Source organism: Solanum pennellii, chromosome 11 (assembly GCF_001406875.1).
Source record: "Solanum pennellii chromosome 11, SPENNV200".
Lineage (NCBI taxonomy): Eukaryota > Viridiplantae > Streptophyta > Magnoliopsida > Solanales > Solanaceae > Solanum > Solanum pennellii.
Window position 1 is genome coordinate 957,871 of NC_028647.1, and position 27,266 is coordinate 985,136.

The 27,266-nt window shown below is 36.0% G+C and overlaps 3 protein-coding genes across 5 annotated transcripts in view; all 3 read right to left on the reverse strand.

The window, feature by feature from the left end:
- Positions 1-13,135, reverse strand: part of LOC107004657 — a 17,136-nt gene extending 4,001 nt beyond the window's left edge. Inside the window, exons 1-2 of one of the 3 annotated variants that reach the window (XR_001454771.2) lie at positions 6,789-13,132; positions 746-2,693 (exon numbers count right to left, since the gene is read on the reverse strand). Coding sequence is in view for 2 of the 3 variants with exons in the window: in XM_015202950.2 (XP_015058436.1) it covers positions 3,275-4,858 (1,584 nt within the window). In the remaining variant the exon portion in view is untranslated. Of the gene's footprint in view, positions 1-745 lie in introns of all 3 variants that reach the window. The other 2 variants (XM_015202950.2, XM_015202949.2) reach the window with 2 other exon arrangements.
- Positions 13,136-15,346: 2,211 nt separating this feature from the next.
- On the reverse strand, positions 15,347-17,668 carry LOC107004656. The gene has a single exon (XM_015202948.2). It carries the CDS (start codon positions 17,591-17,593, stop codon positions 15,644-15,646), a length of 1,950 nt encoding a protein of 649 aa, XP_015058434.1. The 5' UTR covers positions 17,594-17,668; the 3' UTR covers positions 15,347-15,643.
- A 2,580-nt stretch (positions 17,669-20,248) lies between these two features.
- Positions 20,249-26,739, reverse strand: LOC107004921 (protein EIN4). Its single transcript, XM_015203340.2, has 2 exons — positions 23,952-26,739; positions 20,249-21,163 (listed from the first exon to the last, which is right to left on the reverse strand). The coding sequence occupies exons 1-2, from the start codon at positions 25,704-25,706 to the stop codon at positions 20,615-20,617; spliced, it is 2,304 nt and encodes a 767-aa protein (XP_015058826.1). The 5' UTR covers positions 25,707-26,739; the 3' UTR covers positions 20,249-20,614.
- Positions 26,740-27,266: the final 527 nt, after the last annotated feature.

Sequence of the window (27,266 nt, forward strand, 5' to 3'; positions counted from 1 at the left end):
GGGGGGGGGGGGTAAGATACTGGGTAGGTGATCATACCAACTAAGTTTGATTGATCAGTTTGCGTAAGTCCAGTTTCAAATTGTCTTTAATGATTTCTCATTCACATGATAATCATCCAAATAGAATATTCATTCAAACAATGAAACCACTATAAAAGAAATTTTGAATCTTAACAAAGTAAAATCATGTATAGATAGATCATACTACTAACAGTTCATATTCAATTCAACATTACTCAATACTTATATGTTCTATATGATTTAAATATCAATTAACATGCTTCCATAAGGACCCAGTGCCAAAACCCACAACTCGTCAAATAAGAATAAAAAGCACAGTCACGGTGAATAAAACTCAGTTTGCACTATCCATTAGCATAATAAGGTACATTGACTGATTTAGTAGGGCACTGGACTTTATATTGGGTACATGGGCTTGTCTAATATGTAAGGATAAATATAAGGTATAAAAAAACTAGATTTTCAGATCCGAAAATCCAAAGTCAGAAATCTAAAATCTGAATATTTTAGAAGTTAAATCCAAAATCAATCGGTATCCGAAAATCCAAACAAATTGAATTTCAGACCTACATGGCAGCATGTATGTATATCACACAAGCCATGAACAGTACTTATACATGATCAAGACTACAGTCATCAATAGATACTTGTTAGCTATATAAACCAATTTAAATAAGAACATAATGACAAGGTCAATCGGGAAAACAACAGCATGTATTCTAACCTGGACAATCCTTTTGCAAATGCTAAAACTCCAGCCCTTCATCACCTCCCTGAAAGTTACGCCTTCTTCCACGCAAATGAATGGTGGAGATTGAGCTATCTGATTAAAAGCCTTCAAAACTAACCTCAATATATAATTATATGGCCACATATTCATCTGTTGTGAATCATTTTCTCGTAACCCAAACTGTCATTCCCACAATCAGCTCCAGTCTCTAAAACCACTCCAAATATAACAGAGCCCTTTCCAATGCTGACATTTAACAAATGTCCTACCATATGTAACAAACATAAAATGTTCTCTTCTCATCGCCCATCACCTGATTAGGCAAAGAAGTAAGAACAACTGTAGAAAATCCAAAGGCCTTATCTTTGGAAGATATTGCTATCACAACATCTGTCAATATGGAGAGAAGTGTGTTTTCACCGTTGTGTTTACAAAAAACTTCTGGTAAAAGCTTGCTTTCTCATCTTGAAATATGGAGAGCAAACACAAAATTGAGTGCACCGTCTGCCTCATTCCATTGCTTCTGAAACGAAGTCCTTGTCTGGCTTGCCTTCATAGCATTCTATCTAGTCTTTAGCCTGCTGCAGCACACAATTTCTCAATTCTACTTTTCTCCCTCATTGACTGAGACTCATCAAGAACAGTTGCATGGGACAAAGTCACAGCCACCTGATCAGAAACTACTTCCACTATCTCCATCTCGTCATAGCTCAAGACTCAATCATCATTACTTGAAAGAACCAATCCTAATCGTAGGCATAATTTTCTTGGTACAGAGCTCAAACCTGCGACTGATGTTATTGAAATCTTTATCTCTATGACTATGATTCATGGATTACTTTTGCATTGTAATATCGTAGGGGTTTGGTCATAGATCCCGAAGATCTTTCACTTTATTGCAATTTACGAAGATGGAGTTATGTTTGGTTATACTTTTTACAAAGGACATATTAGAGCACTTTTTTTGTGAAATTTATGAAGACAAGAGTTGGAAAATAGGTTTGGATCACTATTCCAAATTTGGAATCCAACTCTAAGTTAGATTTGGAAATTTACAACCAAACATTGGTTTTGAAAAATATGAAATTATTCCGAAAAAAGTAATGATTCTCGTGAAAAATTAATATCCACATTTTTTATTTAGGAATATGAAAAAGGAACATCAAAAACCAGCAACATCAAACATGGACACATCATTACAAATAAATGAGAGATCCAAAATCAAAGCAACCAAGCACATCTAAAACAAAACATGAATATTTAAAAAAGGAGTACACTCAAATGAGAGTATTGAGCTAAATTCTGAAACTAGACTACTGTGGTAAATTGGTGCTTAGCATTTCAGATCATTCCAGACAGAGATCAGTTATACAGATGTTGAAAATAACGATGTGACATTCTGTAACAAGGGACAGAACTAAACTGAAAAAGATATTTTGTTGTCACCTTGCAATGACTACTTTTGACATAGACAGGAGTTCGAATTGCAATTAAACTTTGTTTTGCAATGATCACATAGTGCGAAAATGAGGCCATGATAGCCCCATTTCATCTCTTAAAAAATGAAAAGATGAACTTATTAGAATGGAAGAAAAGAACTAAGCAATATAACAAAAACTATGATTACTAATAATAAAATTACTCAAGGAGCATGGAGATAGAAGCAGTAAACTGATTACTGAAGCTACTTCCGAAGAGAATAGAAATATATTGGCATTACAATAGAAATATCAACACAAGTGCCGGAGTAATTCTACACCATTGTTAACTACAGCATCCAGCAGACAAAAATTAAAGGAACAACTACAAACAAAAAAGTGCCTTACTTTGCTAGGCAGTGTTACAGTCCCCTGTTATGGATCTAGTTATGGGACGCTGCAAGACTTAATCTGTTGTTTTCTTCCTACAACTTATGGCGCTGGTTCGTTAGAGAACCTGCAATCTGTTGAATTAAAGTACTCAAAAAATGGAACAATTTTCTGCTTAGATTTCATAGGATAAACATAGAGTTCAAATACAAAATTTATAAGATAACTACCCCTAGAAACTAGGACATTACTTCCTAACATTACTGGAATGAGAAACTGCAAACTACAATAAAGACTTACTACTACTAAAATGAGCTACAAGCAAATAGCTACTACTGTAAACTGTTGGGAGACTAAGGAGTTATAACAGGCAGCCTCCACCTTATCACCATCCTCAGCTTTAAGTATAGGAAGACTGCTACGGAACTCATCAAGACCTTTAAAAAACCCAACTACATCAACAGTATCATCCTCTCCTTCTCCTGCTTCATTTTCTTGGCCCATCTGAATTATAGGCTCTTCAACCTCATTACTGAACTACACATTCAAATTTACATTCCTAAGTGTTTTGCAACCCAACAAGGTGCCTTATTGCCTTACTTACGACACCTTTGTTACTTGACTCAACTGTTACAGCATGGGTATTTCTACGCCACCTTGAATTACTAAACCATATTGCAAATTGACATCATTATTCCCTTCAACAGTTTTTTCCTTAATCAGCTTGCTGTTTCTTGGCATTTTTACTTGGGGGTTTTTTCCTTGCACACTTCCGCTTCCCATTCTTTGCTTTCTTCCTCTCTTTATTCCGATTCCAATCCACATTTGACTCCTCATCTGACTGTGATGCCTCAACCAACGCATCATCATCAATACATATTATGGGAGAAAAATGCTTTCGTCCACCCCCACTTTTCGATCCACCAGCATTATGCGAACTACCAAGATTATTCACATTACTCTGTCCTCCAACAGCCTGATCGTTCACATTACTCCCTCCATGCCACTCAAATAGCGGACAGGTAAACATGGGCGAAAACGGAGACCAGCTCGAAGCGTTACCTATATTTCTATTAAAATCCTCCAAAGATAATCCAAAAGGCATAAATCCCCAATCACAAAAGTTATTTATTTTTCCATCAATAATTGGAGGAGGAGACGCAATTGGTACAGCTTGAAAACCCTTCTTACAATTTGGACACCTTAAAGTACAATGAGTATACTCCACTGAGTACTCATACATACAGAGACAATAAGGACATGCAGTCCAGAAACTGGGTATACTCTTACCTGATGCATCTACATTCCCTTCTTTCTCCTTCACATTGTCACCAGTACTTGCAGACTTATTTGCATTGTTCCCAACCACATTCTCATTTCTCTCCAGGGGCTGTTGATTCCCATGTTGCTCTGCACAAACCACTGCTTCTCGCCCTTGTGTCGAGCTCACCCCGGTACCAAATGGTGGGTTTTCTCTATTAAAGCTTCTCTCAGAGGTTAACAGCTGTGGCTGGTTCAAAGAAAAGGATGAGGTAGGTTGTTCATCTGTGTTTGAAAATGAAATGGGAGTCACGGGGTGTGTCTTTTGTTTCAGAGACGTTTCAGGTTGTTGCAGTTGCTGCTCAATGGGCAAGCTTTCCATAGAGATCGTAGTTTCTTGTTCATTAGTCAGAAATGTCACTGGCATAGACATTCCAGCTTGTGGGTCTCTACTGAAGCTTACTCCAGCAGCATGTGGCCCTTGATCTTGAGTAAACAAATTCACAAACATTAGGTCTGCATTCGGACTGGGCATTGAAGGATAAACACTCTGATGCACAGGGGTAGATGTAGAAGCAACAACTTGGTAAGGGTTACGGAGGAGACCCAGCTCCTTATCATACATACTTTTTCTCAAGGGGTCAGAAAGAACTGTGAATGCATCAATGACAAGATGGAAAGCCTGATCAGAAAATGGAAAAGTGTTGGTCTGAGGATTCAGAAGAAACTTAAACCGGCGATACTGTTCGGTGATGAAATCGGCATTTTGGGTTTGGTTAGAAGGGATTTGGAGGATAGAGTAGTAGTCAAAGTGATGATTGTTAATACGTCTGTCGCCGGCATTCAAAGTATCAACGATGCCGAGTATTTGGTCGGTAACATGTACAAATGTTGGGTCGGATTCACGGGCCCGGGTCGCGAATGACTTGCTACCAACTAGGTCACGATTTGATAAGAGATTTTCAGCGATTGATAGAAAACGGAAAGCTTTTGATCGATTGATTGGAGGGTCACTGTTGATGAAGAAAGGATGCTCCATTTTAGGGCTTTAGAAGAGAATGAAGAAGAAGGACGAAGGAAGAAAGGTGGAGAAAATGAAGAGAAAAAGGAGAAAGGCGGAGAAAATGAAGAGGAAGAAGGAGAAGGGTGGAGAAAATGAGGAGGAAGAAGGAAGAAAGGCGGTGAAAATGAGGAGGAAAAAGGAAGAAAGGTGGAGAAAGATAAAGAGGAAGAAAGGCGGAGAAAATTAGCAGGAAGGAAGGCGGAGAAAATGAAGAGGAAGAAAGGTGGAATAAATGAGAGGAAGAAGGAAGGAGAGCGGAATAAATGAGTGGAAGTGTGTTCCTCCGAAATGAAATAGAAAGCCACGTGTTGTTTGCAGATTTTGGGGATGTCATATTGCAAATTTGCAATCAATTCACTAACCTTTTTGAGTTTTTCCTTTTTAACTAGTCCTATATACGCATCTCGCGCACATCCCTCGTATAAATAAGAATAATAGATTTTTTAAAATAACATAAATAATATTTAGAAGATGTGTTTGTGTACAATATAAGAATCGAATCAGGGCCTAAAATACCCTTAAACTATTGAATTTGGTACAAAAATACAATTCATTAACCTTTTGACTCAAAATGCCTTAAATGTCAATTATTGGCTCTAAACTACCCTTGTTTTAAGGGCACACTTCAAAAACAAAATTAAGAAATTCATTTATTACGTGGCACGTTTCTACTAGCTATTATTAAAATTAACCTAATTAATTAATCTCAATTCAGGATGCGGATCCACCCAATAACCCATACCTGCCCCCGCCTAAAGGTGGTACCCTATCTTCATCTTCTTCATTTTTCCTTTTCTTCAAGTGTATTCTCTTCAATCTTGACTTTTCTCTCTTCTTGAGTTTTAACAACCATGTCTTCTTCTTGAAATGCAACAACAAGATTTGGGTAAAAAGGGTACCCGATCAAATCCAAATCTAGCGCCCAAATTTTCCTTACCTCACACAAATGAGTACAGATTTAATAGTTGTAACCATAATTGATTCCAAGTTCCTAAATTTAAGCTTTACTGGACACCGGCAAAGATGGTGTTTTTCCAGTAAAGTCTGCTTATCATACGTTGAGTAATTTGGACCAGCAAATACTACAGTGGCCCAGGAGATATATTTGGAAGGCCAATGTTCCCACAATAGAGTTGAGCTTTTCCTGGTTAGTGGAAAGAGAAGCTTGCCTAACACAAGAGAATGTGAGGAGAAGCGTATTCCAATTGAACTCTAGATGTCCTTTTTGTGGTTTAGAAAGAGAGTCCAATGGCCATCTGTTTCTTCATTGTTTTGTCACTAGCCTTCTGTGCCAACTTTATCTTTACATTGTGGAACTCTAATAGTGTATGCCTTCCAACACAAGAGATCTGCTAAGGAGTTGAAATTGCAACAGGGTGTAGTCAGACAGCAGAAATGGTGGGGATTGGTTCCTGCTTGTATATGGTGGACAGAAAGAAATTTAAGAATTTTTGAAGGAAGAAGTAGCTCTTTAAAGAATTTAAAGATGAAGTGCTTTCCTCTTTTTCATTTTTGGTCTATGACGGTTAGGATTTCATTGTTGGATCTGCTGTCCTTTCTCTCTGTACTTATGGTTTTGGCACTATTCTAGTGCTTTTTTCTTTAATACTCAAGTGACCATTCTCAAAAACAAAACAAAAGAACATAAGGTAAAAAAAATAGGATTTCCGGACACAAATCAAAAATCTAATATGTATTTCGAAAATCCAAAGAACTCAGATTTTGGTTTGGCTCAAACTATGTCCAGTCCTACTCGATACCTATATGGCAGCATGTATGTATACCACACAAGCCATGAACATTGCTTCTTATACATAATCAAGAGCTCTAATCATCTATAGATACTTGATAGCTAGATAAACCAATTTAAATGAGAACATAATAGCAAGAACGAAGGGATACTAACCTGGACAAGCTTTTTGCACATGGTGAAACTCAAGCCCGTCCATCACATCCTTGAAGTTGTGCCTTCTTCCACCAAAGTGAATGGTGGAGATTGAGGTATCTGATTGAGAGCCTTCAAACTAACCTCAATAATAAATTTTATGGTCACATATTCAGCTGTCGTCCATGGTCTTCTTGCTCCCCAAACTGACATTCCCACCATCAGCTCCAATATCTAAAACCACTTCAAATATAACAAAGCCCTTTCTGATGCTGACATTGACTAAATGTCTTCCCATATGTGAACCTAAAATGTTCTCTTCTCATCACCCATAACTGATTAGGCAAAAGAGTGTAGAAAATCCAAAGCCCTTATAGATGCACAACCACTTAACAAAACAGAAGTCTCCCTGCCCAGTAAATGCAACTAAAGGGCCTCATCTCTACCAGAAACCTTCCATCATCTTTGGCAGAGATCTCCATCTGCATCAATCATTAATGTGTGAAGAGAACAGTGCTTGTTTTCACTTTTCACCTTTGTGTAAACACAATCTTCTGGTCAAAGCTTGCTTTCTCATCCCTGAAATATGGAGAGCAAACCCAAAATTGAGTGCATCGATCGCCTCAATACATTGTTCATCACCTTCTGAAACGAAGTCCTTGTCTGTCTTGCCTTCATAGATTCGATTTTGTCTTTAGACTGCTGCAGCACACAATTTCTCATATTTCTAGTTTCGGCTCATTGTCTGGAACTCTTCAAGAACAGTGGCATAGGACAAAACCCCAGAACTTTGGGATGATCCAGAACTCCCCATTATCCAATATAAACCTAGATCCATTGTTTTATCTTTCTCCACTTAAATACTATGATTCATGGATTAGTTTTCAATTAACATAATTTAATAGGCATTTGGCCATGTCAAATATTTTTCACTTTATTTGGAATTTATAAAGTTAAGAGTTGAAGATGGTTATGTTCGGTTATACTTTTTGCAAAGGAGAGAATATAGCACTATTTTGGAATTTATGAAGATGGAGTTGGAAAATAGATTTGAAGCACTTGTCCAGATTTGGCTATTCCCTATTCCAAAGGACATTGTCAAAAAGATCAATCAACTCAGGAGGTTTTTCCTATGGAATGGAAATAAAGAGCACAAAAGTTACCACCTAGTTAAGTGGGATACTCTTACTCTTAGCAGGAAACAAGGGAGGGGTTGGGAATAAAAAAGCTCAATCATCCAACCAATTGTCTCCTTCAAAAATAATTGTGAAGATTCTGCATTGAAGATCAGTCGCACTGGAAAAGAGTCATCACAATGAAGTATCGACTACAAAGCCATTGGATTACTGAGGAGGCTCTTGGAACTTTTGGATGCAGTGTGTGGAAGACTATTAGAAGATTATGGCCTAATTCAAAGGCAACATCTCACTAGAGGTGGGAAATGGTAGGAAAATTGATTTTTGGAATGAACATTGTATTGGGGATGAAAGCCTGCAATCACTCTTCCCAGACCTGTTTATGCTCACCACTCAAAACAAGGCCACAATCTCACAGCTATGGAGCCGTCAAGGTTGGAATCTCATATTCAAGAAAGCTTTCAATGATTGGGAAATCGAGAGGGTCGTTAATCTTTTTCAGATCCTCAATGCCTTCCCAGGCACCTCCACTGAATCTGATAAGCCTATTTGGAGATGGCAAAGCAAAGGTGTGTTTACAGTAAAGTCATGGTACTGCAGATACAATATTGGCCAAACACAGGTCAGGAACTGGCCATGGAAGTTAACATGGAAGAAAAAAATACCATTGAAGACTCATGTTTTGCTTGGTTAGTGTGCAAAAGGGCCTGCTTAACACATGAAGTGCTTCAAAAGAAAGGCAGACAATTATGCTCAAGATGCTTTGTGTGTGATGAAGATGCAGAAGTTAATAGTCATTTATTCCTTCATTGCAAAGTAGCTACAAGCTTGTGGAACATGTTTCTTGGTCTTCTTGGTGTATGTTGGGTAACTCCAAAGTCCATTAAGGACTTGCTCTACAGCTGGAAGATGATAGGAAGAAGGGAGTCTAATGAAATTGGTGGGAGTTAATCTCAGCCTGCATCTGGTGGTCCCTATGGAAAAAAAGGAATGGAAGATGCTTTGTGGATAAGAAAAACAACATCCAGAAAATTAGAATGAATTGTCTTAGTCTTTTGTACTTTTGGTGTAAACAAGATATGATGGGGGATATAAAACTTTTTGCTGACTTTATAGGTAAGTTGTAATCTCCCATAGGGTAGTTTGATATGCTCTGGTGAGATTTGTAAGTGACCTATGCTCATCATTTATTTGATGATGAGCCTTTTGTGAATACACAGTTACCTTTATCTCCCAAAAAAAAAAACTCCAAGTTGGAGTTGGAAATTTTAATTGTTAATAATAGTGATACAAATTTTGTAATAATTAACGAAAAATACAGATATAATGCATGTATGTGTTTATGTAAAAGTGAAAGACTTTTTTACCTTTCAATCTGTTAAGAAATTCCACATCGAAAAAGGGATGGGAATTTGGTATTCTCATATGACTTGGACAAACTTCCATTCATTAGCTAGTTTTTGGGTTGAGTTAGGCCCAAGATCCATCTTTACATGGTATCAGAGCCAAGCACATTCCAATTCTTTGTTCCAATTCTTTGTTCACCAATGTTGGGCCCCCATATTATAGTGTCCACACTCCATATAACGAGGTTTGGGCGTGCACGAAAGTGTTAAGAATTCATACATCATTAAAGGAATGGAAATTTGGTATCCTTTTATGGATTTGGACAAACCTCTCCTCGTGAGCTAGCTAGCTTTAGGGGTTGAGTTAAGCCTAAGATCCATATTTACACAATCAAATGTTATTTGTACGATACATTTGTTGAAGCAAGTATTAGAACATACTGAAAGAAGAACCACTAAACCAGATCGAACTCTTAAATATAATCACTTATCAATTAGAAATTTATAATTCTCTTTTTAAATTCTTATATTGTACACAAAACATCTGTTAAATATTATTTATTTTTAAAAGTCTACTCTTATTAATTACGAGGGGATCGTGCATATATTTAGACTAGTTAAAAAGAAGAAAAAAACTGAAAAAGGTTAATGAATTGATTCCAAATGTGCAATATTGCATCCTTAAAATCTGCAAATAACACATGACTTTATTTTATCTCCAAAGAACACATGTCATTAGATCACGATTTTTTAAGAGTTTTTTGGCGGTTAATAGCCAATGTATCGCTTTGGATCGGCTTGTTAGGGGGTCATTGATGAAGTAGGGATAATCCATTAGGGTTTTAGGAGAGATATGAAGGGAAAAAGGAAGAAAGGCAGAATGAGTAAGAAGAAGTATGTTCCTCTATAATAAAATAGAAGTCACATGTTAGCATTTTTTTTTTCGAGAAAAAAAATTACAAACATGTGTTCCTCTAAAATAACTAAAAGTAATGTGTTGTTTGCAGATTTTTTTTTCGAGAACAAACAAACTACAAACAACACATGACTTCTATTTTATTATATCCGAGGAACACACTTCCCCTCATTCATTCTATCTTTCTTCCTTTTACCTCTTCAAATTCTCTCCTTAAACCCTAATGGATTATCCGTACTTTATCAATGCCCCCCACCAACAAACCGATCAAAAGCGATACATTGGCTATTAACCGCCGAAAAGGTCTTGAACAGATCATGATCTAGTCACATTTGTTCCTCTGAAATAAAATAGAAGTCACGTGTTATTTGCATATTTTGAGGATGCAATATTGCAAATTTGGAATCAATTAACTAACTTTTTTGATGTTTTACTTTTTTTTTAAACTAGTATTAATGTATGTGCATCACGTGTTTCCCTCATATATTAATAAGAATAAAATTTTAAAAATAAAATACCTAACATTTACAAGATGTATTTGTGTACAATATAATAACTAAAAAAGGGAATCATAAATTTCAAACGGATATATTATCATTTTTAAAAGTTAGATTTGCTTTAGTGAAACTTCTTTCGGTATGTCCTTATACTTGCTTCAACAAAAACATCTTAGAAATAGTATTTGATGAACGGTTTACATAAGCACTTAAATGCATGTGTTATGTGTATTTCATGTTAATCATTACAATTTGTATTACTATATTATTAACAGATTAAATAAATATTAGCATTACGAAGACGCATTGTCATACAAAATTGTATAGTAGATTAACATATAGTATAGTTATTCTTTTAAGCAATTACCACTACAAATCGTATTGTAATTCATTATTGGCTTATTTTGGCATTAATAAATTGACATCAATGAACTGATATCACATCACAAATGTGTTAATTTATTTGTAACTAGTCGTTAAGGAATTGTTATGCCACCAGACTAAGAAAGACTTGTCAAAATTAGTGGAAACAATTACTAATGCCTACACTAGGGTAGGTTGTCAATATCACACTCCTTGGAATGCAATCCTAGCCTAGACCCTATTAACGCGGGTTGCTTTGTGCACCATGCTGCTCATTTTTATAATTGTATTTTTGAAAGTCCTAAACATAAAGTTGCCTTGCATTATAAGTACAATTTTATTCAACTTGTAATTATTTCTTAAAAGGTAAAATCTTGTTCGCTTTTATATTTCTAAATATTGAAATTTTCTATATATTTCAACTAATGAAGGATTTAATACATAAAATTTACTTAATTTAAAATTTTGAATATTAGAAAATAATTAAATGACTACCTTGTCAAGAGTGAATTCTATTTTAAAAGGGTAAAGATGTGAACAAACATTTTGCTATAGGGATTCATACTTCAAATATTTAGTAATACTTAATTTTGAATTTTCAGTTTATCTTTATGAAGTGATTCAACTCTAACCATTTTCTTTTTCTCTTAATCTATGTGTCTAGTCGAACAACATCACATAAATTGAAACAAAAGACATAGTTCAGATTTAACTAAAAAGAGTGAACAGCAAAAACACTCAATTAAACTGAAACAACTAAGAGGGTGTTATGTTTCTATATTTTCTTTTCTCGATTATACAATTTAAAAACAAGCAGAAGAAGGAACTCAACTCAACATATTAATGCCAACTGATGCTACACTCTTTAATTTAGTTTATCGTACCGTGAGTTGATAATTGGATAATTATTAAGTTCGATAAAGAAAGGATTGCTATAAGTTAACAAATTATAATTGATTTTAAAGCCTTAAATGTTAGGACTTCTAATATAGTTCAAATAAAGAAAGATTTAAAAAGCAAAATTTTAGTCAAGTTTGAACTACTAAATATTAGAAGTTTTTACCTCTAACATAAGTAAAAATTTAACAGCTATACCTATAATTAATTCCGAGTTCCTAAATATAAGCTTTACTAGATATCTGGCAAAGATGGTGTTTTTTCAGTAAAGTCTGCTTATAATACATTGTGTAATTTGGATCAGCAAATACCACATGGGCCCTAGAAATATATTTGGGAAGTTAAGATCCCCACAAAAGTATTGTGCTTTTCGTGGTTAGTGGCAAGAAAGACTTGCCTGACACAAGAGAATCTAAGGGAAGGGGATTTCAATTATGCTCTAGATGTCCTTTTTGTGTTTTAGAAACAGAATCCAATAGCCATCTGTTTCTTCATTGTTTTGTCACTAGTCTTCTGTGTCTTAACATTGTGGGACTCCAATGGTGTATGACTTCAAACACCAGTGACCTGCTCAAGGAGTTGGAATTGCAACGGGTGTAGTTGGACAGAAGAAATGGTGGAGACTGGTTCCTGCTTGTATATGGTGGACATGGAAAGAAAGAAATGTAAGAATGTTTGAAGGAAGAAGTAGCTCTTAACAGAATTTAAAGATGACGTGCTTTCTTATTTTTCATTTTTGGTGTAATGTTTTGAAGAGGAGGCAGGTATCATTAGTATATCTGGTAGGTGCTCAATAATTGTTAGGATTTCTAGTTGGATCTGATGTCCTTTCACTGTATTTAAGGTTTTGGCACTATCCTAGTGCGTCCCTCTTTAATACTCAAAAACAAATACAGAAGAATATAAGGTATAAAAAGATGGATTACCGGAGACAAATCCAAAATCTAAATATTATAGAAATTAAATCCAAATCCAATCCGTATACCGAAAATCCAAACCAAATATCCAAAGAACTCAGATTTGGGTTTGGCTCAAACTCTGCCCAGCCCTACTCAATACCTACACGCAGACCTACCTGGCAGCATGTATGTATGTATATCACACGAGCCATGAATATTACTTCTTATACATAATCAAGAGCTCTAATTATCTATCAATACTTGTTAGCTACGTAACCAATTTAAATGAGAACATAATAGCAATAAGAATTGGGATAACTAACCTGGACAAGCTTTTTGCACATGCTGAAACGCACGCCCTCCATCACTCCCTAGTATTTATGCCTTCTTCCACAAAGTGAATGGTGGAGATTGAGCTATAGGATTGAGAGGATTCAAGCCTAAACTCAAAATTAAATTCTATGGTCACGTATTCGGCTGTCGTCGATGGTTTTCTTGTTCCCCGAACCGTCATTTCCACCATCAGCTCCAGTCTCTAAAACAACTCCAAATATAACAGAGCCCTTTAAAATGCTGACATTTAACAACAGACCTACCATAAGTACCAATACCTTAAATGTTCTCTTCTCAATGCCCATCACCTGATTAGGCAAAGAAGTAAGAACATCTATAGAAAATCCAAAGCCCTTATAGATGCACAACCATTTAACAAAAAAAGAAGTCTACCTGCTCAGTAAATGCAACTAAGGGCCTCATTTCTACTGGAAACCTTCTATCAACTTTAGCAGGTATACCAATGATCTTCTGGTCAAAGCTTGCTGCTTTCTCATCTTGAAATATGGAGAGCAAACCCAAAATTGAGTGCATCGCCCGCCTCATTCAATTATTCATCACCTTCTGAAACAACGTCCCTGTCTGGCTTTCCTTCATAGCATTCTATTTAGTCTTTAGCCTGCTGCAGCACAAGAACTATTAATGTGCGAAGAGAACAGTGCCTGTTTTCATTTTTCACCCTTGGGTTAACAATAATCTTCTGGTCAGATCTTGCTTTCTCATCCCTGAAATATGGAGAGCAAACCCAAAATTGAGTGCATCACCTTCTGAAACGAAGTCCATGTCTGGCTTAATTTCATAGCATTCTATTTGCCTGCTGCAGCACACAATTTTTCATTTCTAGTTTCTCCCTCATTGTCTGGAACTCTTCAAGAATAGTGGCATGGGACAAAACTACAGACACCAGATCAGGAACTACTTCCACTATCTCCATCTCATCATAGCTCAAGAATCTATCATCAGCACTTCAAAGATCCAATCCTAATCGTAACTTACAGAACTTTGGGATGATCCGAAACTCCTCGTATCCAATAAAAACCCACATCAATTGCTTTATCTTTCTCCACTTAAATACTAGGCTTAATTTGCTTGGTATAGGACTCAAACCCGCGACGGGTGTGATTCAAATATTTATATATGACTATGATTCAATTACTATAATTTAATAGGCTTGGCCATAGGTTCGAATATTTTCACTTTATTTCAATTTATGAAGTTAATGAGCTGAAGATGGTTATGTTTGGTTATACATTTTACAAAAGAGAGAAGAGAGAACTATTTTGGAATTAATGAAGATGGAGTTGGAAAATAGGTTTGTAGCACTTCTCCAGACTTGAAAACCAACTCCAAGTTGGATTTGGAAATTTTTTAACCGAACACTTATTTGGAAATGAAGAGAAATCATTCTGAATACAAGTGATGATTCTCATGAAAAAAATTAGTATCTACATTTTGCATGAGAAAAATGAACAATGTGCAGCACATATGTAACAGCTAAATAAGGTTATCATTTAGGAATATGAAAAAGAAACATCAAAAACCAGCAATATCAATTACGGACACATCATGGCAAAATACTTGGGAGATCCCAAAACAAAGCAACCAATTACATATAAAGCAAAACATCTTCAGGACTTTATTACTCGTTCATTCTGGCTTAGATAGTTTGTATAGTCAGCTAGAGATTTTTTGTAAGCTCAAATGCCTCACTTTATAATTTTTGCATCTTCTTAATGCCATTATTAATACAACTTCATCAATAAAAAAAACATGAATATTTAAAAAAAGAGTGCACTCAAATGAGAGTATTAAGCTATTGAAGCTTAGCATTTCAGAGCAATCCTAACTGAAAGATTATTTTTACAGATGTTGAAAATATTGATTTGACATGCTGTAACAAGGGACAGAACAAAAGTGAAAAAAAGATATTTTGTTGTTACCATGCAATGACTAATTTTCTTATCTGAAGCGACAAGTTGAGGATCTTCATGGTTAGAAGTATTTATTACAGTGCGATAATAACTATCGTTAACCAATAAGATCCTCAACTTGTAACTCCAGATAAGCAAAAATAAGAATAGCACTTAGGCACAATCAGTTGCCTGCCGAAACAGACTACTACTTACCATTGACATAGACAGGAGTTCAAGTTGCAATTCAACTTTGTACGGCAATATCAGATGGACGGTGAATTGAGGCCTCAATGAAACCCATTTCATCTCTTAAAAATGAAAGATAATTCTTATAGAATGGAAGAACTAAGCAATATAAAGAAAACTATGATGACTAATAATAAGAAGCTCGTGGAGCATGGAGATAGAAGCAGTAAACTGATTACTGCAGCTACTTCGGAAGAGAAAAGTAAGAAATTAGCATTACAACAGAAACATCAACACCAGTGCCCGAGTAATTCTACACCATTCTTAACTACAGCATCCAGAAGACAAAAATTATAGCTACAACTACAACAAAAGAAGTGTCTTACTTAGCTAGGCAGCCTCTACTTTATCACCATCCACAGCATTGAGTATAGGAAGACTGCTAAGGAATTCATCAAGACCTTCAAAAAACCCAATTACTTCAACAGTGTCATCTTCTCCCTCTCCTGCTTCATTTTCTCGGCTCATTTGAATTATAGGCTCCTCAACCTCATTACTGAACTCCACATTCAAATCCAAATTCCCAAAGTGCTTTGCAACCCTCCCACGTTGCCTTCTTGTCTTACTTGTGACTCCTCTGTTACTTGACTCAACTGTTACAGCATGGGATATTTCCACACCACCTTGAGTTGCTAAACCATCTTGCAAATTGTCGTCATTGTTTCCTTCAACAGTTTTTGCCTTATCAGTGTGCTGTTTCTTGGCATTTTTTCTTGGGGTTCCAATCCTTGCATTCTTTTTCTTCACATTCTTTGCTTCCTTCCTCTCCTTACTCCGATTCCAATCCACATCTGACTCCTGACCTGACTCGGATACCTCAACAAACACATCATCATCATCATCTTCAACATAAATTGTCGGAGTAAAATGCTTTCGTCCACCCTCACTTATTGATCCACCAGCATTAAGTGAACTGCCAAGATTATTCACATTTATCTGTCCTCCAGTAGCATGACTGTTCACATTACTCCCTCCATCCCCCCCAAATCGTGGAGAGGTAAACATGGGCGAGAATGGAGACCAACTTGAAGTGTTATCTGTATTTCTATTAAAATCCTCCAAAGATAATCCGAAAGGCATAAATCCCCAACAACAAAAGTTAATTTCTTTTCCATCAATAATTGGAGGAGGAGACGCAATTGTTACAGCTTGAAAACCCTTCTTACAATTTTGACACCTTAAATTACAATTAGCATAATCCAGAGAGTACTCATACATAATAAGACAAAAAGGACATGCAGTCCAGAAACTGGGAATCCTCTTACCTGATCCATCTACATTCCCTTCTTGCTCCTTCATATCATCACTAGTACTTGCAGACTTATTTGCATTGTTCCCCACCACATTCTCATTTCTCTCTGGGAGCTGTTGATTCCCATGCTGCTCTACAGTAACCACTGGTTCCCGCCCTTGTGTCGAGCTCAATCGGACACCAACTGGTGGGTTTTCTCTATTTAAGCTTCTCACAGAGGTTACTGGCTGTGGTTGGTTCAAACTTAAGAATGTAGCAGGTTTTTCATCAGTGTTCGAAAATGAAATAGAAGTCACAGGTTGTGTTTGTTGTCTCAGAAATGTTACAGGTTGTTGTGGTTGCTGTTGCTGCTGCCCAATATCCGAGCTTCCCATAGAGGTCACAGTTTCTTGCTCACGAGTCAGAAACGTCGGTGGCATAGAAATTCCAGCTTGTGGGTCTCTACTAAAGCTTACACCAGCAGCATCCTGACTAGGCAAATTCACAAACATTTGGTCTGCATTCGAACTAGGCATTGACTGATAAACATTCTGATGCACAAAATTAGAAGTAGGTGCAGTAGACGCAGCAACAGGGTAAAGGTTAAGAAAAAAACCCAACTCCTTATCATACATACTTTTCCTCATAGGGTTAGAAAGAACCGAAAACGCATCCACAACAAGACGAAAAGCTTGATCAGAAAACGGAAAACTGTTATTCTGTGGGTTTAGTAAAAGCGCAAACCTTCGATACTGCTCAGCGATGAAATCCACATTCTGGGTTTGGTTATGAGGAATTTGTAGAATAGAGTAGTAGTCAAAGTGATGATTGTTTATCCGTTTGTCGCCGGCGTTCAAGGTATCAACGATGCCGAGTATTTGGTCGGTAGCAGGTGCAAATGTCGGGTCGGCATCACGAGCCCGGGTTGCGAATGACTTGCTACCAACTAGGTCACGATTTGTTAACAGTTTCTCAGCTATTGACAGAAAACGCAAAGCTTCTGATCGATTTGTTGGAGGGCCATTGTTGATGAAGAAAGGATGCTCCATTCTAGGGTTTTAGAAGAGAGAAAAATGAAGAAGAAAGGGCGGAGTGAGAGTGAGAGTGTTCAGAGTTTCTTCTAAAATGAACTAGAAATACAAGTGTCACGTGGTGTCTGCAGATTTTGGGGATTAGGACATTTACGATGCTTAGATTTGTTAGTAAATTTCATCAAAAACACTCGAACTCGATATCATATTCGAATACATGATAAATATTTGTAATACAATTTGCATGTGTTTATAAAATATTAATCACGTTATCTTTTTAAATGGTGTGAATTTGATATGATATATCATGAAACCTTAGATTTTGGAAAAGATAAAATGTTTTATCTTATTGATTTTATCTACATAATGGATACTTGAAAACACGAATCAAAAAATTTTAAATTTTGAACAGAAAATAATTGATTGATTCATTTTAGTATTTGTTAGGATTATCAATTGAAACAAGCGAAAATGAAATTTGTTGATGATGTTAAGAGATTATCCATATAATAAGTGTTTTTCTTAATCAACAAATCAGTGAAAAAAGAAAATATTATTCCATAAATATTCACGTATAGTTTGAAAAAATATTTTGTACATCACTAGACCTGAATCCTTACCTTTAACAGAGACCTAGACCCTTTGGCCGACCTCAACCCTCAAACTGATATAACATCAATATCAACCTAAAATATGACATCGACTCAAGACTTGACCCTCGAATATATCCTTGACCCCACCTCATTACTTGATCCTCGACTTGGCCCTGATCTAACTATAATCTAAGACCCAACAATGACCACAGACACACCCCGAAATTTGAAGTTGACTCGAGACCTGAAGAACCTTAATATTGAACCAATGTCGGCGATCTAACCCTAAGCTAGGATTGACTTTGACATCGAGTTGTGGTCAAGCTAAGTTCAAACTCTAAGTTGGGAGTTAGGAGTTAGGAGTTGGGAGTTGGGATTTGAGGTTGAAAGTCGAGTCTCGGATCGGGGTTGAAGTCAAGAGAAGGATCTTAGATGGAAGGTGGATTGAATAACACGCTTGGCCATAGAATTGAGAAAACTGTATGAAATAGCAAGCATTTAATTCTACTTAAGTGTTATAGCTACAATTTACATTAATTGTATTTCGTAGATAATGTTTCGCGCAGTTTGCGATATGGCCGGGACCTACGTAGAACATATACTTTTCCAAATTCACATAATTATACAAGAGGTATATACAAATGAACCATATATATATACAAATCTAGAAAACGAAAATATTTTCAGAGATACAAACGAACATGTTATGTATATGTATACATATTTAAAAAAATTAAAATATTCCATATACGAATCATCTAATTGTTCATAATAAAAATGATGAAGTATAACACATAAAACATAAACATATACAAATTCACATGAAAAATGCAATTTTCAGAGATACAAACAAACATGTAATGTATATGTATACAAATCTAGAAAAAAAACTAAAACGTTTCATTTACGAATCATCCAAGTGTTCATAATAAAATGAATCTATAAAGAACTGATCAATTAATATCGTTAAACCTGTATGTATACACGATGTAAACACAGTACAATTTCATTGTTTGACCTGCCAATAAATTGAATTATATAAATTTGTCATTCATATATATACAAACCAAGGTTCGCGAACTATATAATTAGCATTCGTGATTATACAAATCAGGATTTCCATAGCAAACCAAACTATAGTTATGGAACACAATTATTAAAACTATAGATATGGAACATTAATATGATTATTATGTTTGTTATTCCTTAAATTTACTCATAAAAGTTCGACTCGTTAAATTTGACCCATTACCTTGAGTTAGGCTGAACATGCAAGTCTTTTGTCACGAAGACGTGGTCTTATTAATGGATTTAGGCCTCACGTTTTGAGTTGATACAGTCTAGAGACTAGAATGATTTGGTAACTTGAAATTGAATTCCAAAATTTTTAGAAATTTCAAAAGCAACAAAAAATTATTTTCACACTAAATTACTCACATATTTTTTTAAAAAAACATTTGTAATTCCTTTTATGTCGAACACAACTCCAATTTTTAAATACTTCCTCTGCACAACAATAGTTATTCACTATTGACTTGACACACCCTTCAAGAAACAATAAATAACAAGAATAATATTACTATTTTATCCTTTCACTATATTAAATCTAATACTTTAAGAAATATATTAATTGATAAATAATATGTGATAGCAAGGGTAAAATAAACACAAAAGGTAAATTATCTCTTAATTTTCTAAACTGGACAAATATTGTTGGATAACTATTTTTACTATAGTGGACAACTATTATTGAACGGAGAGAATATTAATTTTCGCTTTGAAAACAAAAATTACTTTTTATGGGAAGAATAAGTATCAGCTTGCAAGGGTTACAAGTCCTTTTCAAATTAGTAACACTTCTCCTTCTTGATTCTTGTATATCATATCTAAGCTAGCATTCAAACATGTGGATTATTGATCCAATGAAGTGAGATTTCTTTCGATTTGTCGAACTTTAGATAGATAGAGTTACACAATACACATGTTTGATGGAGGAGGTAGCAGGTACGCGATGAACTAGTCGAAGTAAGCACACACTGACGCGATCACCATGGTTTTTGAAGAAAAAAAAAAGCACTAGTCAAAGTTTATAATGTTTGTATCCAAAACTAACAATGTGTGAGGAACAAGTATAGGCTTGCAAGGATTAAAGATTTCTTTTCAAATCAGTAACATTCTTCTGTTTCTGAGGAAAAAATGATGGAACCCCCATACCACTATCTTGACATATTTCACTTCAACATAAGCCAAGAGAACTGAATTGCAAGCAGACCTATATACTTACATAATGGAAACTGGTGGTAGCTACATGGTTAGGAAGAAGCTTGTTTCATCTAACAAAGATGTAAAGCTATCTCTATATGGGTATATATGATATATTAAAGTCTCCTCTCATGTTTTTCCAGGAACCTTTTGAAGTTTGTTATTCACCATTAGTACTAACATCTCACAAGCCATCACCACCGCCGCCCCTTTGAAGGAGTCGTTGAAGTTCATCAGCCAAGCCTTGTAGAAGAACAGGTTTCCTTATTAGACCATTCATTCCCACCTGTAGGCATTTCTCCCAAACCTGTTCCTCTGAACTAGCAGTCAGGGCTATGATTAACGGCCAACTACGGCTGCGGAACTTACGCACCCTCAATGCCACTTCATATCCATCCATTTCTGGCATTTGAAGATCCAAGATGAGTACTTGAAAGGTTGTTAGTGAAGGGCCTAGAGCACTCAGGCATTGAAAACCGGTTGAAACAGCAGTTACTTGGCAACCTAGTTTTTCGAGGAGCTTTTTAGTTACCAGTCTATTTACATCATCGTCATCAGTAAGGAGTACATGAAGGCCTCTGAACATTGTGCTAGAAATCGGTTGCTCCAAAGGATTTCTATATTCAAACATGCGTTTCCTAAAAGATGACTGCTTTTGAAATCTGAGAATGAGTGTCATCCCCTGCGCATGACCCTGGGCATTCGAGGACATCCATATATTTCCCTGCATCATCTGAAATTTTATGCAAAAAAAAAGAAAAGAAAATACAGGTCAGAATAAGCAATATGGTAGCCAGGCTATTGCTTCATCACCTTCACAAGCAACTTATCACTTCAAATAGCACAGGTAAGGAACTCAAGAACAAAATAGTTTTCTTGTTTGGATTATTTATTAAATATCATAAGCAGCAACTATCATAAAGTTGTTTTGAAAAATGTTTTTCCTAAGCCGAGGGTCTGTTGGAAACAACCTGTCTACCCCACAAAGGTAGGGGTAAGGTATGTGTACACCTTACCCTCCCCAGACCCCACTTGTGAGATCACACTGGGTACGTTGTTGTTATTACAAGAAGCACCTAAAAACTTTACAGATTGAGAAATCAATTCTACGGATGAAACCTCTTCCCAAAGGAGAAAATGATGGATATTGTAATTACAAAATCGCATGATCTGTAGTCACACGGGAATAAAAATCTTCTTGACAATTGACTGATTAGATTCGTTTACAAGGTCTCGCCTAGACAGATTGCATGAAATCATACTGAAAACACTTCCTTTATATTACACACTTCTTATGAACGTTCATTCAGTGAAAGCAAATGCAACTTCAATCCCAACACTAAAGTTCCAATATTAATAATAAGAAGGTTAAGGAGAAGATGTAGCTATGCTGTCTGCAGAAGCCCAAGGAGTACCAATTTGCATGGGAAGTTATATGATACATAAACAGTGAAAGTATATATCTGAAACACATGATACATAGGCACCAGCTCACTGTCAGAAGCTACTTTATATTTATATGATAGACCAGTTGATTGTCAGAAACTACTATTTTCTCACATTAAACCTAGACATCGAGAAATTGAGCCTCAGAAGCTCAACCAGCAAATTTTCTTCTTCAACCTTCCTATTTAACTGATTTAACATATACATACAAGTACGGTTTCCAGTCTATCTACCATTTTCTGCGTATACTGGAGTTTCTTATAAGTTCTGCCAATATTATTTACAAAAGAAGAAATCCAAGAAACTTGTATCAAAAGAAGAAATCCTGAACTTTTCCTGCTCACTTCGGATTTAGTTTAAGAGCTACGAGCCTACGAGGTCACACCACAAACCAGCAAAGACTGGTTCCTACAGCTCAAATAAATTGAAGCCAACATCTTTATCTGTGCATCCTTATGAACACATCTTTTACTCTCATCTATGTCCAATCCCAAGCCCTTCCTTTCCCACCCTCTCGCACACACATCGGGTGCAAGCAGAGTGAATGCTACATATCTATCCAATGATTATTTGAATGAAGATGCTTGTGTGTAGTTTCACATCAGGAACTAAGGTGAAGCTAACTAACATCTTACCCATTAAATGTACATATTTTGGACCCAAATGTATGGCCTAGTGGTTAATGAAGTGGGTTGAGAACCATGAGGTCTCGGGTTCAAAGCCCAATGAAGGCAATAAAACCTAGGTGATTTCTTTCCATGATTCCATCTGTCCAAGTTTTTATGAACAAGGTTAAGGTAGCCTGTCTCACATGAATTAGTTGAGGACTCGGGGTGCGCACCAAGATGGCTCGGACACCACGGTTAGCAAAAGGAATTAAAAAAATCAGTCCTACTCTTGTCAGTATAAGGCTGACTTACATGCTTTGTTTTTGGTAGTCAGTCTCTTCATGGGTTTCAGATCTCTCCCTATTTCAATTTTATTTATAGGTAAGATAGAGTTCTAAAGAAATGTAACTTCAGTCTCTCAAGTCATGGGGGTTCTAATTGCATATACTTTCTCCCTCCGAATTGATTCTACTAGAACATAAACAAAAGTGGTTGATGCCAGCATAATATGAACATATGGAAGATTTGGCAGTTAATAGGTACACTTGAGGAAACCGACAAAAATCATCCTGGCATATTGCGTCCTAGAAAGCTCTTTCCCTAAAGATTTACAGATGAAGAGGTATTAAAGAACCATCTTCTGCACAAGAAAGAAATCCTCAAGCTGCAGTAGTCAATAAGAAAGAGGGGAGTTACATTTTCAATTAGTGGGTGTTTTTGGATTGGCTCATTTTAAGTAGTTTTTGGTTTTGAAGCTCTTTCAATCAGTGCTATTAAGCACTTTCTTTTAGGCTGAAAACGTACAAAAATAAGCTAAAAGCTGAAAATTCAGTATTCCCAACTTATGGATTTTACTTTTAGCTTATAAGATACTTTTAGAAAAGCCAATCCAAACACCCCCTTAGTCAAGTTCCTCTCCTTCTTTCTCTTAATAGGTGATCCTACCGGTAACCAGAACCCCAAGGGAGTAGGATAGATCCTTCACATTCAACTCAAATAATTTGAAATTGTGTGGCATTTCTTAGAAACCTAGGGACAATTTTTGTGCAAGAACATGCAACTCCTCTGACCATTTTAAGTTTATGCATTTTCCACCTTAGGATGTTTCAAATGTTTGGTACACTTCTACAAATCGTCACATTTTAACAATCTAAAATTAGATTATGATGTGTATTCTCTCCATTTCAGACTACTTCCATGAACTCGCTTTGCTATTTTTCTCTACCACTACAATTATAGTATGCAGCTCAGACTTACCCCTAAATCTCTAGGTAAAGACATAGTCAATACCAACAGGGAGACCTACATGCCAACACGTATGAATATCACACAACCCATGAACATTACTTCTTATTCATGATCAAGAGCTCTAATCATATACAGATACTTGTTAGCAAGATGAACCAATCTGAATAACAACATAACAAAAAGAACAATCGGGAAATAACATCAAGTATTCTAACCAACCTGAACAAGCTTTTTGCACATGTTGAAACTCAAGCCCTCCGTTACTTCCTTGCTGTTATGCCTTCTTCCACCAAAGTGAATAGTCGAGATCGAGCTATCAGATTGAGAGCCTTCAAGGCTAACCTCAATTTCAAATTTTATGGTCACATATTCGTCTGTCGTGCTTGGTCTTCTTGTTCCCCAAACTTTGTCATTCCCAGTCTCAGCTCCAGTCTCTAGAACGACTCTGAATATAACAGAGCCCTTACCAATGCTGACATTTAATAAGTGTCCTACCATATGTAACAAAACCTGAAAAGTTCTCTTATCATCGCCCATCACCTGATTAGGCAAAGAAGTGGGAACATCTGTAGAAAAGCCAAATCCCTTATAGACGCACAAACACTTAACAAGACAAGAAGCCTCCCTGACCAGTAAATGCAACTGAAAGGGCTTCATTTCTACTGGAAACCTTCCATCATCTTTTGCAGATATCTCCATTGCATCATTTATTAGTGTTGAGAGAACAGTGCTTGTTTTCACCATTGTGTCAACAATCATCCTCTGGTCAGAACTTGCTTTCTCATCTTGAAATATGGAGAGCAAACCCAAAATTGAGTGCATAGGCCGCCTCATTCCATTGTTCATCACCTTCTGAAACGAAGTCCTTGCCTGGCTTGCCTTCATAGCATTCTCTTGAGCCTGCTGAAGCACACGATTTCTCATTTCTAGTTTCTCCCTCATCGTCTGAGACTCTTCAAGAACAGTGGCATGGGATAAAGCCACAGCCACCTGATCAGCAACTACTTCCACTATCTCCATCTCATCATAGCTCCAGACTCTCTCATCAACACTTGAAAGAACCAAAACTAAAATGGCATAACGAGTGTCAACCAACTCTGGAGTCCCACCTTTGAAGTCCGAAGCACGAAGCAGTGGCATCCGAATAGCAGCAACAGCACATGGTTCACCAGATCCTCCACTGCTCGAAGCTGCAAGAACTGAATCTTGCCTCAGAATCCTTACTCCCTTATTCTTTGTTATCTCCAACACATCCGGATCATTAATTGGGAGATAACGATGACTTTCTGCAGCAGAACTGGGGCTTAATTCATGTGTTAAGTTCATCTGTGACCTACTTTCATTTGGCATCCAAACTGCACAATTCTGCAACTTTAAGGTTTTCGAAAGTTCAACTAGTGTAGTGTATAATATTGTGTGCTTATCAAGTGACTTCCTAATTTCGTGTGTCAACATACGGACATGCATGCTAGCTTCTGTTTGTTTCTTCATCATCCCAACCTCTTGATCTAGCTCTAAAACATTCTGTGCCAAAAAAAGTTCTCTGACCTTTATCTTTAGGAGAAGAGGGATCAGAGTCAAAAGGGTGATTGCAGTTGCACAAGATACAAGGGCAGTAAGGATTTTCGCAACGGTTAGGGACAATATCAATTGGAAAGAAGGATGAGGATTGTAAGTCCATCCATTGAGCAAATGTGTCAATCCACAAAGCACTATAAAAGCAATGAACTGAACTAGAACCCATTTGAAAGGAAGATTCGAGCGGCTAATGAAGTAAAGCAACTCAAGAGGGATAGAAAAGTAAGCAACAGCAATAAAGAAGTCACTCACTTTCTGGCAGTCTAAAATAGTATGTATACTCCAAAAACCATCTTCATCACAGCAATTGAAGAATTCACCATCATTAGCTGAAACAGATATAATGACCAAAGAAATCAACAGTACCAGAAACAACAACCTTAACATTGCCAACATCTCAATCCCCCTTTTCAGTCCATCCACTAAGCAAAACTTGATTATCTGAAAATATCAACTGAATTAAGATAAAAGCAGAACAACCCTTGGACTATTAGCCAAGTTACAAGAATGAGATCTCATTGTCTTAAGCCTCTACTAAATGTATTCCCAGATAACACAAGCCCCAATAAAATAATAATAAAAATGATCTGGCACATGCCTAGATCTAACATACATACATGCCTAAAGATCTAGCATACCCTTTTGACCCAAGTTCCCAAATTTTCAGTTAAACTAAATTCATCAAACTATTCCTTCACCCACTAAAGGCCTTCCTTAGATTTTCTTCTGTACACTCAGCAAAAATGAAACCAAAAAAAAACAAAAACAGAAAAACTAGCAAAACAACATCAAAGTTCTAATCTTTAGAAGAAAGAGAGCAAAAAACTAGAATAAAGATTAGAAAATGGATGACCTTAAGCAAAAATCTGCAGATAAAAAATCAGGATGGGCTTGGAAACACAAACACCTTCCTGTGGAGCTTTAAAATCTCCACAGGAAATTCTTTGTATCACAAAAAAGTTAACTTTTTTCAGGAATCTTCAATACAAGAAGACCCAAAAATGAATCTTTAAAAGCCTTTAATTGCAAAAAGTGAGAGATAAATGAAACAAGAAGGTGAAAGTAGGTAACTTTATGTCAAAATGATACCAACAAAACAAAAAAAGACACAACCCCTCTTGCCAAAATTCCACCTCTTGAAATGGGAAACTCCCAAAACACACAAACACATACACACACTTGTCAAACCTCAAGTTAGTACAACAACACCCACAAAAAACCAAGAAAACCTCCCAAATAAATGACCCACTATTACTATTTTGAGTGAGTAAACAAGAGAAGACTAAAACCACATTATACTCATTAGATTCTTTGACTCTATTCTTTGTGTTGAAGAAGAAAGACAACACCTTTAATTTGTCCCTTTTTTACTCCTTTTTTTTTTAATTGAAAGAAATCAACAAGGAAGATCAAGAAAAGAGGAAAATTCCAATAAATTTCTTTTCTTTTTCATATTTATATTAATTAAAAAAATAATTTTTTGGGACCCTCAAAGATTAGATGAAGAGAACCTAGACGTTCTTAATCCATGTCACTTTCTGTCAATCACAATAAGGCTCTTAAAATAGTATGGAACTCAAAAGTGCTTTTGGCAAAAATCCCATTTTTCTATAGGTACTATAATGTATTTTTTTATTTACTAGGTTGTAAGTACTATACAATGTTCTTTCTTTATTATAGGCGGATTTGACGGAGTGATATGTATTCTTTTTTTATTTTTAACTAAAACTTTTAAGTTTAAGTTAGTAACTTTTTTTTCATCTTTAATTAGCATTGTTAAATTTGAGTTTCTCTGGGTAAGGAATAACTTTTGTCAGAAACGATTTATCACAATATTGAATAAAAATATATTTTTTTTAAAAAAAAACTCACTACTTTATAAATTAATTCCTTAGATTCAAGCTAGTTTGTAATGTTACGAATTTTATCAGATTTTAAACTTCGGATACATGTTAT

What these genes read in the sequence shown, in the direction of transcription:
- LOC107004656 (XM_015202948.2), bottom strand. Translation starts at nt 17,593, where the DNA reads ATGGAGCATCCTTTCTTCATCAACAATGGCCCTCCAACAAATCGATCA.
- LOC107004921 (XM_015203340.2), bottom strand. Translation starts at nt 25,706, where the DNA reads ATGTTGGCAATGTTAAGGTTGTTGTTTCTGGTACTGTTGATTTCTTTG. An exon ending in TGTGCAAAAAGCTTGTTCAG is followed by an intron (nt 21,164 to 23,951) that starts GTTGGTTAGAAT and finishes ATAAAATTTCAG; the next exon opens with ATGATGCAGGGAAATATATG.